The sequence below is a fragment of the Numida meleagris genome, chromosome 3, assembly GCF_002078875.1.
Source record: "Numida meleagris isolate 19003 breed g44 Domestic line chromosome 3, NumMel1.0, whole genome shotgun sequence".
Classification (NCBI taxonomy): Eukaryota; Metazoa; Chordata; class Aves; order Galliformes; family Numididae; genus Numida; species Numida meleagris.
In genome coordinates, this window is record NC_034411.1 from 49,993,753 (window position 1) to 50,011,882 (window position 18,130).

General features: G+C 39.7%; 1 protein-coding gene across 2 annotated transcripts in view; it reads left to right on the top strand.

Annotated features, from left to right (window-relative positions):
* TIAM2 (T-cell lymphoma invasion and metastasis 2) overlaps positions 268–18,130 on the top strand; it is a 92,917-nt gene continuing 75,054 nt past the window's right edge. Inside the window, exons 1-5 of one of the 2 annotated variants that reach the window (XM_021391217.1) lie at positions 268–388; positions 1,413–2,615; positions 8,142–8,577; positions 13,383–13,555; positions 14,615–14,839. In XM_021391217.1, the coding sequence (XP_021246892.1) occupies positions 1,419–2,615; positions 8,142–8,577; positions 13,383–13,555; positions 14,615–14,839 (2,031 nt within the window). In that variant the 5' untranslated portion in view covers positions 268–388; positions 1,413–1,418. Of the gene's footprint in view, positions 389–1,412; positions 2,616–8,141; positions 8,578–13,382; positions 13,556–14,614; positions 14,840–18,130 lie in introns of those variants that run through there. The other variant, XM_021391218.1, reaches the window with a different exon arrangement.

Below are 18,130 nucleotides of genomic sequence, written 5' to 3' on the forward strand. Positions count from 1 at the left end.
GGGAAAAGGATTAGTAAATAAAACACTTACCCAGTGACTTAACTGTATTAATTCAGCATCAGTTGTTAAAGTATGTTTATTAACATTGGTGTCTGAAGTCTAAGAATCCATTAAATTAAATCTCTTTTATTCATTTGTGCCTTCCGTCTGATTATTTTTTAGTACTTGTTTTGCTTATAGCTCAACTAAAAAGTGTTTTCTATGACTGAGATCCTTTTTTAAATGTTTTTATTTTTATTTTTTCTTATTTTTTTGTCTTTCGTATTTTCTAGGAGGCCTGCATGCATCTCCGTACTGCTTTTTTGGCAGGTGTAGTGGCTGGCCATGAAGGCAATGCAAAACATGCTAACTGGTAACCATACCTACATTTGAGAGAGAGATTCTACAGGTATGTTTCTTATACACTGCTTTTGTCTAAAAGTGATAAGGGATGGAACATAGGATATTACAAGATACATAAATTCTAGAAAATAAGGTTCTGTAATCACAATGGAACGTTTTGACAAAATTTTGATTGAGATTGCAGTTAATTCTCCTAAGAGTGACAGTCTGAGATCTGACAAAGAAGCATAGCTCTGATTGAAAACGGATTTTGATGTTCTTTCTGTAAATTACAAACAGTGGAGATTCACTCCAAGTAGTGAAAAGAACAGAATGATCATTTTTACTTTTGAGTACATGTTATGAAGGTGCAAAATCTTAATTATCTCACTCTGGCAGGTTCCCTGCTCCAGTGTGCACTGTTCCCTGTGAATTCAGTAAAAAGCTGAAGCGTGTTTTATTAAGTGAACTATCAAACTACCCCATGCTGAATGAACATAATGCAGTTTTGTGCTGTAATGGAAGATGAGGCTTTTCACTAACCGAGTTCTTTTTTCTTCCTTCATCTTCTCCTGGGCTGACTCCATTTAAACATAAAGTTGGAGTTAGCTGAACAGTTTATTGAGGCAATACTTGGTTGCATAGAAGCCACTCAAGCTGAAACTGCAGTTTGCTTGTCTCCGGGCAGAAGGGATTTCTCTGAAAGTACAGTTCACTTTACATCTAAGTAATGATTATCTTGCTGTCTCCCTTTCATTATGCCATTGTTCTTGGGAGCCAGAGGTTTTGTAAGTTATAAGAAAAAGATGTTGCCAAGGACGTGGGTGGAGAAAGGTGTTGACGTGATTTCAATGGGTTTAGATTCCAGCTTTAAAACAGAGGGGTAATAAACCAGACAGAGAATAGGCTTTCCTAGGCTGCCCCTAAAATTAATGCAATTATGAATTTGATGTTGTTAGTTGTTTTTTTTGAAACAATTGTTTAATATAACTTTTAAAAAAGGCACTTTCCTGTACCAAGAATAAAAATGGTCTGTTACTTTTTGCTTCATCTTCTGGCCATTGTTTCTAATGAAACTCTTCTTAATTTAGTGGAAAATGGGGAATTCAGAAAGCCAATACAGTCTTCAGGGATCAAAAAATCACACTGCTGCTTCAGCTGGTTCCAAGCAGAAGCCTTGCTCTCTAAAAATTCGCAGCATTCATGCTAAAGATGAGAAGTCTTGCTCCTTGCATGGATGGGGACATACCATTAGTGGCTCAAACTACAAGTCAAGGTCTCTTGCTAGAAGCTGCCTTTCGCACTTCAAGAGTAGTCAGCCTTATTCGGCTAGACTCAGTGACACTGTGGTGAAGGCCTCTAAAACCAGTGTCCTTGCCAAACACAGGACACACGCCTCAGGGGACTACTGTCCAGGAAATAATGCAGTGTTTTTGCCTGATAACGGTTTCCACTATATTGGCCTTCAAGCTGGAAGTAATCATGCTGCTCCTCGGGAATGCAATGGGCACATTTTAAATTGCTATGGAAAGAATGAGAGTCTTGCATCAGCCTCCCCGTCAGAGGACAGGAGGAGTCCCAAAGTACTTATTAAAACACTGGGGAAGCTGGATGGTTGCTTGAGAGTAGAATTCCACAACAGTAGCAACAGCAAAGTACCGAATGAGGAGTGCAGTGGGCCAGTCCAGCTGCTGAGGTATTCACCTACCTTGGAATCTAAGTCAAACAACCTGCTTGATGTCAGGAGGAACTCCAGCGCAGACTGTTCTTCAAACCATCGTCTGTCACCTACCGATTCAAGGCTTCGATCTAGTAAAGGAAGCTCCCTAAGCTCCGAGTCTTCATGGTATGACTCTCTCTGGGGAAATGCTGGGGATATCAGTGAGTTGGAGGGTCCATATTTGACTAGGAGCACTCCAGATACAAGCATTCATGCCAGTTTCCCAGCAAGTGACAACAAGAAGTCCTTCAATCAAAGTTCATCTCTGTCCTCACTTCGAGATCTCTATAAGGATACAAATTTGGAAAGCACTCCTCCACCTGGGATCAGGCTGTCTGATGAGTATATCGACACTCATGGTAGCCTAAGCAACCGTGTATCTTTTGCCTCAGACATTGATGTTCCCTCCAGGGTAGAGCAGGGAAGTCCTGCGCATTATTCCTCTTACACCCTCCCGTGTAGAAAGTCCAAGCCCCTCACTGAGGATGCATCGAAGAAGGATACATTAAAAAGTCGCATGAGGCGCATCAGTGATTGGACAGGAAGTCTCTCAAGGAAGAAAAGGAAGTTGCAGGTATGTGCAAACAGTCCCAAGCTTAAGTGTCTGGAATTTGGTTTGTAGATTTGTATCGTGTTTGTCTTTCTAACAGAGTAATGAATTACCAATTTCTTTTTGTAATTCATGTAATTCTGAGAAATTTTCCAACCCAGAAGTCATATATGTGTTAGCAACAAGAACAAAAAATAAGTACATTTGTGTGCAAAAATTTCCCCTTCCTATTTTGTCACCTTCTTAGCTAACTTGAATCTCTGAACCCTAATATCTCAGTGTATTAGCTTTTGAAATCATTGCATTATTTATGAAGTTTTCAAGCCTTCTTTTTGTTTCAAATATGAAAATACAACCTAGCATACATTATTTAAAGACCATGGAAGGAGCAGTGGAAGTAAACTTGAAAAGCAGCATGTTAAAAATACCTCTGCAAACACTCTCCATTTGTATTATATGCTTCATCACTGACTTTGATTTCACCATTGGCCTACCTGTAGTGAGGCAAGCAGCTGTAGACCACTGGCCAGAGTTGCTGTCTCTGCATCTCCCTCCCATTAAGCTTTTACATGGGGTGCCCTCCTCCTCCCTGTGTGTGAGCTTAGCTCGCCAGATGGAGGAGCTTGAGTTGCCATCTGGCTTTCCGGCAGTTGGTGGTGTGAAGAAGGAAATGGGAGGAGAGCAAGAGGGAGGGAAAGGATGTTTCCTTAGAAGAATTTAAAACTAATCCCATTAATAGGAATTTAGGATTCCTGTGGTCAGGAATGAAATTCTTGTCTGCAGTCATATGTCCCAGAGTCAGCTCTTTAAATGCCAGACAGCACCTGGACTTCTATGTGAGTTCAAACACTGACTTGGAGGGCAGAAACTTTTTTTTTAAATCTTCACTAGTGTCTTTTATACAAGAACAGTCACTATGCTTCTCTAAATAAAGGATCTGCTTTGTTTTAGCGATATTGGGTTGCTGGACGCTTTAGAAGTGTTAAGAGAGTAAGAGTAAGAAGTTACTTCTGCAACTTAGGGAGCGGCTAAGATCATATAATGCTCTTTCTGTGACATGTAAAGCAAATACTGTCCCCTCTGCTGGAAGTTTGGACAGGCATTTTTCCTGATTTGAGGCATCTGTCACTGCAGTGTAAAACTCTGATGGACCCTTAGGCTCAGAAATGAGGTTAGTGTAAGGTTTGCTAGCATAAATCCTAGGTAAGGTCTAGAGAAGTGGGAAGATGAAAATGAAAGCCATATATTTGAGTCACTACTTAAGAGAGCTGATGCTCATGTATTCTATCCGATTTTGTCTTTTCACCTTCTTACTCAGTGTGAAAGAGAAGGCAGAAAAAACAGGAATCAGTAAAGTGGGCCCCAGTGTTTTCTACCAGGATTCTCACTGATTTTGACATCTGCAGCTATTCTGGATTTTATAGCCTGGCTTTACATACGATCTCTGCATCCCAGACCTTTGCCATGTATTACTTAGTTATGACGTTTTCAGAATGGTATTTGTGATGCAGGATTCATAGCTGCCTTGAATTCACTGTGCAGTGAGCTTCCTTCAGGCACAGTGAGGAAATTCTGCTAGTGAGATTGCATCAAACTCATATTTGATTCTGATAGATGGAAGTTGGCTCCAGCTCTGTAAATGATGATTTCTTAGAAAAAGGCATAGGAAATAGTCACTGATTTTTATCAGACAAGTATCCAAATGCAGGCATGACAAAAAGCAGGCAGCAGGTGTTTTATGATTTTCCCTCATTGTGAGGTTTGGTCAGTTTCTTTCTGCTTCACATGTTTTGAATAACCTGCAATCTCTTCCAGGGGCTGTTGTGTTGTTGTGTGGTGATGACCGCACTCTCACCAGCTCCTTTAATTCAAAAGGGCAAAAGCACTGTGCGTGATTCTGCTGGCAGCTGGTTAGTCCCAGTCAGTAGCTCTGTTCATCACCATGATTACAGCCTCTCTGCTTTACTCTGAACATCGTGTCCCTTCCTTATTACATTGCTGTGAGTCACTTAGGCTGAGCATAAGAGAAAGCTGGAATATATCCTTATTGGTACACCAAAGTACTGATACTTGGTTGGGTGGGTGGCCCTCCAGCTGGCCAAGCCTCCTGCTGCACGAGGGCTCAAGGCCAGAAGGGATGATCAGGAGACTTGGGACCAGTCTCCTGCTGTCAGAAGGGCAGCGGAGTATAACCTCCTTCATAACAGAACAAATTTCAGCTGAGAATCTAGTAGACTTTTACCCCATTGAAGGCTATTTCCAAACCCTCTTACTCAGATGCTTGAAACTTGTCATCTAATTTGCAGACTAAATATAGTCCCAGCCAGTCTGTTTCTGATGCCAGTATTATCCATTATGTTAATTATCCTTCTCTGTTATTTAATCTGTTACGATTTATTTAAAGGGAGAAACTGTATCTCTTCTTGGCCCACCTTTTCTGGGTTGTGCAGACTCTCTTTGGTCCCCTGTCTTAAGATAGGAAGTCTGTTTCCTTTTCATTCTGGCACCCTTTCTCTGCACCTGTTTTAAATCATTCATAACCAGATTCAGATATGGGATATTCCAGATGATCCCTTGGCTGTGTCCTGTCCGGTGAGGTGGATGCTTCCTTATTGGCTTGATCCGATACTTGATCAGATATATCCTGGAACTGAGTTTGCCTTTCTAATCATCATCTCACGTCAAAGATTTGCTGTTGTTCTGTGCCATCGCCCAGCTTTCTTTGCAGGATGATATCCTAATGCATTGCTTTTGGACATCACTGGCTCTGTACTGCATGACACTTCCTCACTGATTTAATCCTTTCTGGAAGATGCTGTATCATAATATGTTTTAAGAGCATCAGAGGTTTGTGTGGAGCATTTGAGGTGCATGGACAGGGCCCAAGCAGACTCGTCGCAGTCAGTTCCTTCTAACGATGATGGTATAAGGACTGTGCATGTGGCTGTCTGTAAAATGCATAGAGAAAGGGCTTACACTGTGTGAAATCAAAAACCAGCCACCAGAAACATCTGTGCAGATGTGGTTTTGCATGAAGTAAGTAGCCTCTTCAGAGGAATCGTTTCTTAAATGCACTGGCTTTTATAAGCCAGAGCATGAAGCTTGGTGGTGTAAAGATAATTTAAAAGAAAAGTGCACTGAGGTAAACTCTTTATTTGGCTTGAAAGCAGGCATTAGGTCCCACTTTTAGCTTGGGTCTTAAATGCATTTAACAGCCTGTGTTACTTCCTGCCCTGTTCCTTACAGCTAATTATTACATGCGTCACTTTGTCTAATTAGTATCTTAGTTATCCGCTTTATCTTTTGCTTTATCTGCAATTAGTCCAGGATATATCTCAGACATTAAGAGGTCTGCTTGAATGCAGCTGCACAGATACAGTGGGAATTTTCTGTCGTCAGATACAACAGAGGGAAAAAGAGCAGGGTAAGCACCATGAGCAGCGGTGACCAGATACTGCTACAGAGACAGCTTCCCTGGGGACCAGTAGAGACTGTGTGACTCTGCCAGTGCTGCTCGTTTTTAGCAAATACAAATGATATTGTCGTGGCAAAACGTGTATAATTCCAACGTTTCATTCATTATATATCCTTTCTGAGAAAACTTAAGATGTGCTTGGTGGCTGTTGGTGGTTAGGTTGTTTACTTCGCTTTCCTTAGTGTGTGTTGTACCAGTATTGCCCTTCATAGAAGTCATCTTCTTCTATGTGCTTCTCTCTTCGCTTTTCTTATTAGTGATTTGGGATAGAAAGAAATAGATATGCCTCGTTAAGTGAACGTTAATGTTTTCTCAAGGACACTGTCTGTTTCTGGAGAATAGTCAAACAACTAAAACACAAAATTTTGGCACACATGTTCAGTAACAGTAATTAAAAAGTAGGCAGAGAAAGATTCCCGTTCCCACGGAACTGCACATGGCTGGTGCAGTTGTGTGATCCATCTTGTACAGTTGTTCTGTGGGCATAAACACTTTACAGATGTGATTCCACCCCCTTCAACCATCTCTCAGCTTGCCTGTGGAAAATTGTTTACAGTCACTGATGCCTTGGATTTATTCATCTATTCTCATGGGCCCCAATGGAAATGGGTACATATCTTGTCAAGCTGTATACATTGGAAAGTGCATATCCTTTCATTGAATTTCAGGTTTTTTCCTGCAGGCACATTTGGCAAAACTGTTGATGTTCAATGAGCTACACTCTGAGAGCACTGATGAAAGCTTTGCCACGAGGTTTGAAAGAAGTGCTGCCTTACTGTGAGAATTTGACCCTTGTGGGTGATCAGGGTGATCTGAAAAGCCAGACTTGAAGTTAAATGTACTGTAAAGGGTCATAGTATTCAACTGAGTGTGGCTTATGGGAGGCCATCAGCAGCAGTGTCCCACAGCCTGAGAAGTGGCTTGCCTTGTGACACTTTCACCTGGGTGTGGGCTTACCATGGCTCCTGGTGCCATGTGACCTTGTGGAGGCCATTCTACCATCAAAACATAACATTGCTTTTTCGAGAGCATCGAGTAGGAAGCAAAGGAAAAAAAAAAAATAAAGTAGTTGCTTTCAAAGCTTCTGGTGAAAGCAGCTTGTGGAAGACCGAGGATTATTTACTTTATCTGTGAGCAAATAAATGCAACTACAGAAAGAGTCTAAACTTAAAAGTATAATAGCTTTATTTTTACAGAGGATAAATAGCTTTACATCTTTGATTTTTGTAGACATCTCTTCTTTTGTTTTCCTTCATACATTTCAAGCAACAGTCCTGAATTTTCTCCACAGCAAAAGACATCAAACTTTTTGAGCTATATCCTCTTAAATCTTAATTTTAAATACCATCAGTAACACGTAAATTGGAAGCACAGCAGATGGCTTCCTATGATGCACAGTGTGCCTCAACTTTGTGTGGTATGAAAACCCTGACCACTTGGGAGAGATGGGAGTGGGCAGCTTGTTACTGGGAAAGGCTTGTGACAGGCAAGGCCCAAACTGCCAGCATGATCCCACTTGGACAGGCAGAAGCAGGAGCTGGGCATGCAGTAGTGGTCGTATAGCAAAGCACGACATGTCATCAGGCTTGAGTATTTCAAATTAGGTTGGCCAGCCTCTCAGTGCAGGGACAAAGTTACACAATGCAATTAGGGGAAAGGCCCATGGGTGCTTGATGAGGTAGTCAAGCTCCCTTGGGGTTTCCAGCAAGTCAGAAAATAAACACCTCTGCAGTTTGGAAGCTGGATTCTTGCCAGTCAGCAAGCCTGCCTGCCTTTTTTTTTTTTTTTTAACCGTATATTAGATTAGATTTTTATCAATCAATCAATGCTAACAGGCTTAAAATATTTTAAACTTTTGACCTTTTATTGTGTTGGTTATGCACGTTTTGTATGACAGAGAGAAAGTGGAGATAAAATTGGTCCTGATATGCTTGAAGGTAAAGGTAGCTGCCTTGCACGAACAGGGTCAACAAAGCATTGAAAGCCGTGTAATAAAGCAACTTGCCATGATATTATTCCTGCTTACACTCAGACTTACTGGTGACTGATTTCTGGCAACTTCCTTTAATGTGCAGGAACCCAAATGTAAAGATGGGAGCGAATACTTTGACAGCAGAATGGACAACTTCAGCACTGACACGCTGGCACCATCACAGCTGTCTACACTGCTGTGGTCACCCAGCTCCGGTCACATCCTGTCACAGAGAAGTGAGTCCACCAATGCGGTCAGCAGTGATGCCCTGAGGCAGAACATTTATGAAAACTTCATGCGGGAGTTGGAGATGAGCAGGACGAACATGGAGAACACTGAGACCTCATCAGAAACTGAGGACTCCAGCAGCGAGTCCCTCAGCTCCTTGGAGCAACTGGATTTGTTGTACGAGAAGGAGCAAGGAGTGGTGCGCAAAGCAGGGTGGCTGTTCTTCAAGCCACTGGTGACTTTGCAGAAAGAGAAGAAGCTGGAGCTGGTCACGCGGCGAAAGTGGAAGCAGTACTGGGTAACGCTTAAAGGTAAACTGCCGTGTTTTCCCTCTGTCTTGGCAGCACCAATTTTTTCTGTTGTGTCTACGCAGCTTTTCACACGTGATGGTTCCTATTAGCAATTCCTGTAACTTGACATAGTCTACTCTCACACTTAAAGTGAAGCACGTGTCAAACCAGCCTGCTAAATCAGGGTGGTGTTCATCTATTTAGTACTGCATGTGCACTTGCGTTTCTTACCATAGCAGGAATTGTTTCATCTAACTTCCCAGCTCCTGTATTTACGCATAATTGGGGTTTTAGAAGATGCTTTGGGATGTTTGGAGGTCAAAGACTAAATTGAACCAAAACTGGTAAAAATACAGAAGTTACATCTCTGTATCAGAGGAAGTCAAAATTTAAGGATTAAAAGGTCCCTGATGCCTGATTCCCTGGCACAGGCACACTGTTTCCTTGGATCTGCTCTAAAGTTTACTTAAAGTTGAGGTAATTTAAGGTAAAAACAGTCGGCTTGTTGCCAGTGCTTCAGGTGGCAACATAACAAAGAGGTCAGTGCCTCCATGCTGAGGCACTTGCACAGAGAAACGTTTACATTCAGGGCAGAAGCAGTAGCAGCAGCAGGGGGGAAGACTGCGGTGCCCAAGGCTCAGCTTGCTTCTGTGGCTGCAGCCACTCCCAGGCCTCCTCAGTTTCCCTTCTTTTTGCAGATGATCTTTCACATGGCCTGCTCAGCATTGCTGAGTGCTTTTGCCTTTCAGAAGCTTTTGCTTTCTACCCCCTCTTCCCTTGCTGTGGAAAGGCAATCCACTTCACAGAGGCTGCTGCCTGTGGGCTGCTGTGTGATTACTGTGTTTAGCTCTGCACTAACAGCATGTGTTGATGGCTCAGAGTAATGGAGCAGGTAGGTGTGCCGCAAGAAGTGTATGGGTGTCAGGAAGTGTGAGAAGGAAAATAACATCTATTGTGGGGAGGAAAAGGAATTTACTGGGTGAGTTCATAGGCTTATTTTTTCTTTCTTTCTTTCTTTTTTTTTTTTTTTTTTGAATTATATCCAAAGGATTTGCCTTTCAGTAAATGAGTGCTAAGTTAATGAGTAAGGGAATGATCAAACTTAATAATTTCCTACCATATCTGAGACTGGAGGAGAGAAAATAACAACTTTCCCACAGGTTGCCCTTTTCAAAATTCTGCATGGGTGTAGATCAAAGAAAAATGAACAGCAAATAAGTGCGGAGAGTGTTACCCTTGATAGTTCTGATTTGAAAGAAGCAAACTTGCAAGAATATAGCAATTCAGAGACCTGTTATCAAAGGATCAAAATGTAGGCAGTTTTAACAGTTTAAATCACTTATACTGATCATCAAGTAGCATGATTCATGCTTACAAGCAGTAGTATATACAAAAGGAAAAACAATATCTGAATGCCTCCCTTTTATTGTATGTTTGCGTTATGGAGTACAAATATGAGTTTCATCTGCCTCCTCTAAAATTCTAGCAGTTTCTTAACAAATCTGTCAAACACAGAAACTGTGTTATGTTATATCCTAGTTGTCTGTACATTTTTGGGATAATGTAGCTAAAGTTCTTTGTGTTTGGTTCTTCGCTATGAAATTGGCTTACTGGTGACCTTGAACAAGTCACATCCCCTCTTGCTACCTATATTTACCCAGCCATAACAAGGAAATAGTTAAATTATTTGGAAAAAGCTTTATTAGCTTCTAACATTGTAAGAAGTATTGAATATAATGCTTTCTTCTTAAGATGAATGATATGGCTGCATTCATGGTGCAGAATCTCCTCCACTTTGCTAATAGTTTTAAATATACATTTCTCATTTCCTTGATCACATACCTTTATTGTCCTGTAGAGAGTTCTGGTGCCAAAATAAACTTGCCTGTCTGGATATCAAGGCGTAGTTCTGTTTTCATAATATGCTGCATCAAGATCAAGTCTCTTGCTTTAGTTTTCCCTTATGCAGGACTTTGACTAAATCTGTATTTAATTTGTTCTTGAAATTTAAGTAGCCAAGAGATTTTAAAATATGACTTAAAATAGCCACATACGCAAGCAGAGAACAGGATGTTTCTTTGCACTCTGTTGAGATGTGCTAAATTATAAATACGCAGAAGGCTTATAACCATTTTTACCTGCCAAACTTCAAAGTAGACGTGTCCTGAGACCTTTGGTTCACTTTCAGGGCCATCATGACATGAGCTTGAATAATAACTCTTTAACACGAGGGATCTCTCTTTCCCATCTGTCTTGTCTAATTAATTTATTTTAATGAGGTTTCCAACTGCACTTCCCCCCTCAGTTCACATTTTGATCAAAATATTTGAACTATAATCAGTCCCAGTGGGTCTGTTAGAGTTCATGAAACCAGCTAGTGCTTCACCCCAGGATATACCTGGGGTGCCATACACTTAAACACACATGGACACTCTTCAACTATTACTTACTTGTTTGCTTTTGTACATGTAAACTTCCACAATAAAAAGCAACGTATCTTTAGTTACCTTTCTGATAATACGGAGGGGAAATATGGAAGTTTTAAATAGAATTAATTTACACTTTCCTAGAATACAGAAGTGGAAGTGGTTGTATAGTTACTGCTGAAGAATGCAAGAGAAAACTTTGGTTTGTTGATTTTGTTTGCCCTGTCATGGTGGAATGACTGAAGAAGTGATATGTCTGATATGCAGTAACAAACCATATCCCTCTTTTCCTACTGCAGAGATGTCTAGATGTCTCTGTATCATAAAGGAGAGCAAGTGAGATTGGGTAAGGGGGAAGGATAGGACCAACTCTATAAGATATTCTGCTAGATGCTCTGGGCAGCAATAGGAATAGATGCACTGAAGTAGTGCACAGGAGTTACTATTTATTGGATGCCTACCTTTTAAAACCTTTCAGTTGTCAACTGATTTGCTCAGTAACCTCTGATTTCCTTTTTTTCCTGTAACTGCTTTATGTTCAGTAGCACTGGAGAATGTGATGAGGTTCATCTGATTGGCTTTTCATTATCATAAACTCTAGATTTGGGAGCTCATAACTTCTCAAAACAGATGTGCCCCACAAACCCTAGCAGGCAAATCATTCTCCTTAATCAGGCAGAAGGATCCCCAAAATCCTTGATTTTGGTTCTGATTTCAGATCTAACTTTTGAGTAACCTATACCTCAAAATTACATGAATTTGGAAGATGTTTTTGCGATTTTTAGTACAATGTTAAGTGTACTAAAGTTAGAGAAATGTTAAAACAGAGGTCGATGTCTGGTTTTAGCTATTTTATATGCGTGTATAAAGGAAAAATTTCTATTTTGCAGGTTTTGCAACATTCCTTTCATAGACACTACCTAGGTATATTTGCGTAAGTTTTGGTGCTGCCTTGTGTTGTGTTGTCTCTTTGATTTGAAGGAAAAACAACAAGAAAAAGCAGACCAGAGAGGTAACAATGGTGTAGCCCTAACAAACTTAATCCTTGTACTGGATGAGTTTCAAGTTCTCCACTGAATATGTATAGGAGCTACAACAGTAATATGTTCATGGATTTCTGGTCCCTAGGGGACCATTGCGATCATTTAGTCTGAGTCAATACATAATGCGGCTGTAAGTCTTTAAATTAATTCCTCAGTGAATCGAAGTGTATCTTTTAGAAAAGGCTCTCCTTTCTGGAAAATCCACCACCAGCCTCAGAGTTTTCTAATTGCTTAGGCAGTTTTCAAATTATATTTGTAGTATCTCTTCTTATTTCTTCCAGGTTAAACATCCAGCCATAGCCTAGTATTAATTAGTGTTCCAATTATGAAAAAGAAAAGATCAACTCCTTTATTATTAACCTTATGTTTCACAGAGATGAAAGTGAGGTGTATTTACTTCTTTTCTATAGATGCACAAGTAGGTTAAGAAATTCTTCAGAAAGCCAAGATAATTTTAAATGAGATTATTTTAGTAACGTAGTTCAGACTGTGGCTGCCTGGGCAGGCAAATCAGCACATCTCAGAGGATAGTGAGATGTAATGCACGGCAGCAGTGAATGGCTGGCAAGGAACAGAGGAGCGACAGGCAGCTCTTAAGCCAGCTTCACTGCCAAAGGCAATGTAGTCATAGTTCTGGGTACTGGGACCAAGGCTACCCTTCTGTCCTCCAGAAATAATTTCTGTCCTTGCATTCATGATTGTCATCGTCAAGAATGAAATTTGTTTTCTGGATGTAAGTTGCAAATCTTACGTATTACTGTACCCATGAGAATGAACACGATCACATTCAACCCTTTGAAGTTGTTTTAAATTATCCAGATAATGTTCATGGTCTAAGCTCACAGTTTGCAGGTAGATTGAAGGAAGTCCAATTTAAATTTGAGATGTTTATTCACTTTGCATGTTTTTGGAAGACGAACATTTCTGCAAATCTTTTTTCTACAGCTACAAAGGTTTCTTAAATAGCTATTGAGAGAGAGTTGATTCTCTTAAATAACAACTGAACACATGAGCTGATTGAACTAAGCAGGAATTTTTCTACAAGCTTAAATATTTTAATAGGCTGAGTTTACTGAGCTATCCTGTTCTTTTTGTTTGTTTGTTTGTTTTTAATCCTGCGTATTTGTTGCATCTCTGTTGGATGTCTGTTCTAACTTTACATTGGCAAATTCAATATTAACTTTTACTATTTCCCTGTTTTGAGGATCCTACTTATTTTTTTAGCTCAAAAGAGAGGAACTAATATTCTCCGTCATCGGGAATTTTAATTCACAGAAGCATTAATCTAAGAGAACTTGAATGATAGATCCAGAGCTTAATTTTCTCTTCAAATTTCTTGTCCCTTTGAACTGCTAAGGTTGTACTCTGCTGTTCTATGAGACCTATGGAAGGAATTCGATGGAGCAGAGTAGTTTGCCTCGATACGCCCTGTTTGCAGAAGACAGTATAGTACAGTCTGTTCCAGAACATCCCAAGAAGGAAAATGTGTTCTGTCTCAGCAATTCTTTTGGAGATGTCTACCTATTTCAGGTAACAGAATACATAACTTTTTAATTGTTTCCATTATAGGTTGTGTCTGTGAGTATGCACATGCATGTATGTGATTATGTGTTACATACACATTCAGTCTCATCATGTCTGTGACTTAAAAATAATACTACAGTTACATTATTACAGTATTACTGTTATAGTATTGATGCAAGTGTATGATGTGACTTCAAGTATATGATATTACACAAGTTGGCTCAGTCGGTTACGGTTCAGAAATAAGGAGAACATAGATCACAAATATACAAGACACTTTCTGGTTCTTGATTATTACAGGCTTCCAGAAAATCAGATGTCTTAGCAAATGTTTTCACATCTATCAGCATTCTGCCTTTACAGAATGATGGACTCAGCCCTGAATCTGCTGGCCTCAGAGAATGTCTCAGTTGAGTGAAGCATTCAAAAAGAAGGTTAAAAATAGTTCTTGGCTGCTTAACTGCAGCACTGGAAATATTAATAAAGAGCAGTATTATGTGGAACCGCCTGCATAAAAACATGTTGATTCATAGGCACACTTGTAAACATCTCTGGTGACTTTTTGTGCAGATGTATTCTCTTACCTTACTGTGCTGTACTACACTAATTTGGCATTTTTAAAGTAAGCAAACACCTCTCCTCAGACCTTACTTTTAAAATTATCCCTGTTGCTATGTTACCTCCACAAGAGGGAGATTTATTTTTGAAATGTCAACTTTCACCTTAATTAACTGAAGGGCTAAAGAATGCAAGTCACATCTTGCCCACAGCTCATGGGCTCTGTAGTGCTCCCAGAGCCCTCAGATCGAGGTCTAAGAAGCAGAAGCTGAAGGTTGGGTACCAGTCATGACAGTGTGGAAAAAGCTCCTTTGTTTGTGTAGCTTTAAAGATAAAATCTTACTTGAGAAGTTTTGAGAAAAAATGCTTCAGGTCTCAGGGAACCCATCAAACAATTCATGTCCTAGGGCTGCAGATTCATTTTGAAACCAAAATGAATTTTGGAATGAATGAATTGAATGAATCTTTTTCCTGTTCATAATGTTGCACCATTGGTTTGTTCCACAGGCAACAAGTCAGACAGATCTGGAAAACTGGGTTACTGCCATACATTCAGCTTGTGCTTCCCTCTTTGCAAAGAAACTTGGGAAGGAGGACACAGTTCGGCTACTGAAAAATCAGACCAAGAGTCTCTTCCAGAAGATTGATATGGACAGCAAGATGAAAAAGATGGCAGAGTTGCAGCTCTCAATTGTTAGTGATCCAAAAAACAGGAAGGCGATAGAGAATCAGGTACTGGAAATAGTGCAGCTTGTTTCTGCTACAGATTATTATTATGGGAGAACATTTATCATAATTTCTTGCTTTAGGCTCTGACTGTTAATGCTTTGTAGGCCTGAAAGCAATTGCCTTGGAGATAGTTGGCATGGTATGATAGTCACAATTATTGCCAGGTTTCTACAGCAATCCAGAGCAGCTACTCAGGAAGTAGACCAGCACTCAAAGCTGAAGATCAGACTGGTCTGTTTTATGAGCACAAAGCTATTTCTTTTCTCTTCTGGAAAAGTGTAATTAATTTTCACTGCTTTGTTTTATGATACACTTAGATGTTAATAATATCTAGCTGTTATATAGCATTCCACAGAAAATACAGTATGTTCTGTGAATAATTTAATTTATAATTGAACTATGGGAAAGATTTTAGAGTAGGTACATAGCAATACATTTCTGCACCTTAAGATATGATGTAGGCTTTATCCAAATAAAATTGGAGGAAGGCCTAAGGCAGGCAAAACCATATGCTTCAGCTGAAATTTAGCCATTACTAAAATTTCGGGATCCTCTAGGCTTCTTAAAAATCCACATAGGAGTTCAAATGAGAACTAGAAGTCAAGACCAGAGTTCATCTTGGATGGAAAAGCACTTCCATGAGTACTGGCAGCCTCTGGAGTGTTGTTCTCCTATCAACTCAAAGAAAAGGGAAACCCTTAGTCACTAATAGCACTTCTTGTAACACTCTGGTTGTACAGATGGAATTTTTTGTATCAGGATAAGCTTGGGTCCATCCATGTTTAGCTTTAGAGATCTAATATCCGACAGCCAAGATTTTTACACTTGGCAGAATAGTCAGTATGTTTACATCCATACTTGCATCTAGGCTAATTTTGTTTCATTGCAGCAAGAATTGGTCTGAATCATCAGTTGCTTCTTCCTGCAAATGGCTTCTGAATGCCTAATGTGTTATTTTGATCTCATTTTTGTATTATGGTGGTAGGAATACCTGAATCTTAGCTATAGCAGCAGCTTAATGCTGAAGAATCTTCACCACTATGGTTTGTTTCTAAAATGAAAACTGGAGTACCTCTTCAGCCTCCTGTTGAAATTTAGTTTTCATAGTCTGTGTGTGCCTTGGTAGTTCAGCCCAGCCATGCTTAAGACAAATAGTCATAGCAGATTGATGAATAGCTAGAACTGTCCTTCAGTTAAAATGATCACCTTATTTTCTGTGCAGTGATGCATAGACATAAAGCCTTTCTCTGCTCTTAGTTCCAGTAAATGAACCAGGAATCACTCCAGTGACGCCTAATGGAAGCACATCTTGAGATGCTGACATATTGCCCATGCCCACAGCTGTGTAGGCAACAACTGGCAAATGATTTGTTCACTGACCATCTAAGTGTCTGGGAAAAGGCTTCAGTGCTCACAGTCTTTTATGTATACTGTGCTTGTCTAGTAGTTTAGCCCAATAAGCCTGTGGGTTGAAGTCGCTATATCTTTTATTAGGCCATTAACAGAAGGCATCTGATAATTTTAGTTCCTTGACTGTTATTCAAGAGCCGTACCTTCTCGATCAGAGTAGCTATTTCTCTAGCATTACTTTAAGCTGTGCATTATGGCCTCTTGAGTAGCAACCCAAGTTTATTTCTTCTGATCCTGTATAGAATAATTACATTACTTAGATTAGTGGAGCACCTTTAGTTTTGTGAACTTAATGCTTATATTATTTACAGTTCTTATACTGGTTTGAACTTGACCAAGGGCAGACTGACTGGTACTGATGTGACTATCAAGCTCTTTGTAGCACACTTTAGTCTGAAGCTGTATGAGCAGAGTTCAGAAAAGTAAATAGGTTTGTGTAGAGATTTGTGGTGCAGATGTTCATAAGCTTTTGGAGTGGTCTGATGTTCATAATTTCCATGTCACTTTATTTCATGGTCCAGAGCCTAGTGGGGTGAACGGAGGATGAGCTGGGCATCCTTTTATTGCTGTGGGTTTTGAGACACAGAAAAATGCAGATTTCTAGAGATTCTCTAATGCTTAATATGGCCTATCATATGTGACACACTGAAGAAAAATCTCTGTATACACTCACTGACTCACTAGATTCTGATGCCAGTAGTTTATTTAGAGTCAGGTGAAATTTACTAATGATGGTCTCTTCATTTCTGCTAGTTAGATGTTCTGTCCTTGAACAACTGCCATTGTTTTCCAGCTCTGATCCTGGAAGGAGCTGGCGGCATTCTGCTAAAAATCTTCTGCACTAGGGTTGCAGAAGATTTATTCCTGCTAATCTTCTATTAATTTCTGAAAATGTTGACTGAGGGGAAACTAGCAAGAAAAAGAGTGAAATGAATCATCTGCAAACAACCACTAGTTAGCAAACAGTAAATTCACAGTGAGTCTTTTCTTCAATCTTAAACCCTTTGATCTCTATAAAATGTCTCCTTACAACTGCTTTAAGTTTTGTCAGCAAGATCACAGAAAAGTAGGTAGATAACTGTGTTTCCTAATCTTTTGATTAAATGTCTCATTGATTTAATATCTCAGAGATGGTTTTCTGAAAAAAAAAATCTCAATATCATTAGTAAGTAAGCACTCTTAATATACTTACTAAGCTAACAATTTTGAAAAAGCATTATTCCTAGGTGAAATGTTTCCATATGTGTAGCTAAGTTTTTTTGAACTGGAGTTGTTTAGTTATCTTTTGCCCACTTTTAGACGCAAGAGGAATATAAATACTTGGACTTGTATTCTCTGTGTTCGGTGGTGTTTTCAATCATGTAGGAGTTGACTGACGTATATTGTATACATGCTGTTTCAGATAACTTCACTGGTGATACGTTCTGGGAAGTCAAAGGAAATACTGTGATTGACTGCAGAGGGATCACAGTTTTTTTTTAATGTAAAAAGATGAGGCACATTTATTTTCACTGGGAAATTATCTTGGAAATGGTGATTTCTAAATCTTTTGCCTCTTTCCTTCCTTTTTCTCAGAAAAACAACCAACCACCCAACTTCAACTTTCTATTTTCTTTCACATTTATATTGATTTAAAATGAGTGCTTCTTTGCTGAAGACTTAATAAATCACAAGGCTTTACAAGCATGCAACATCTTCTCTTGTTTCACAGTTACCATCACGTGAAAGTGATGTTACCATCACCTTCATTCCAACCAGGATGAAGTGGTGAATAAGATACTTTATAGACAGTTGGGTCTCGAGGTCTCTACCCCTTGTTCTCATGGGGGACTTCAACTTCCCAGACATCTGCTGGAATTATAATACAGCAGAAAGGGAACAGTC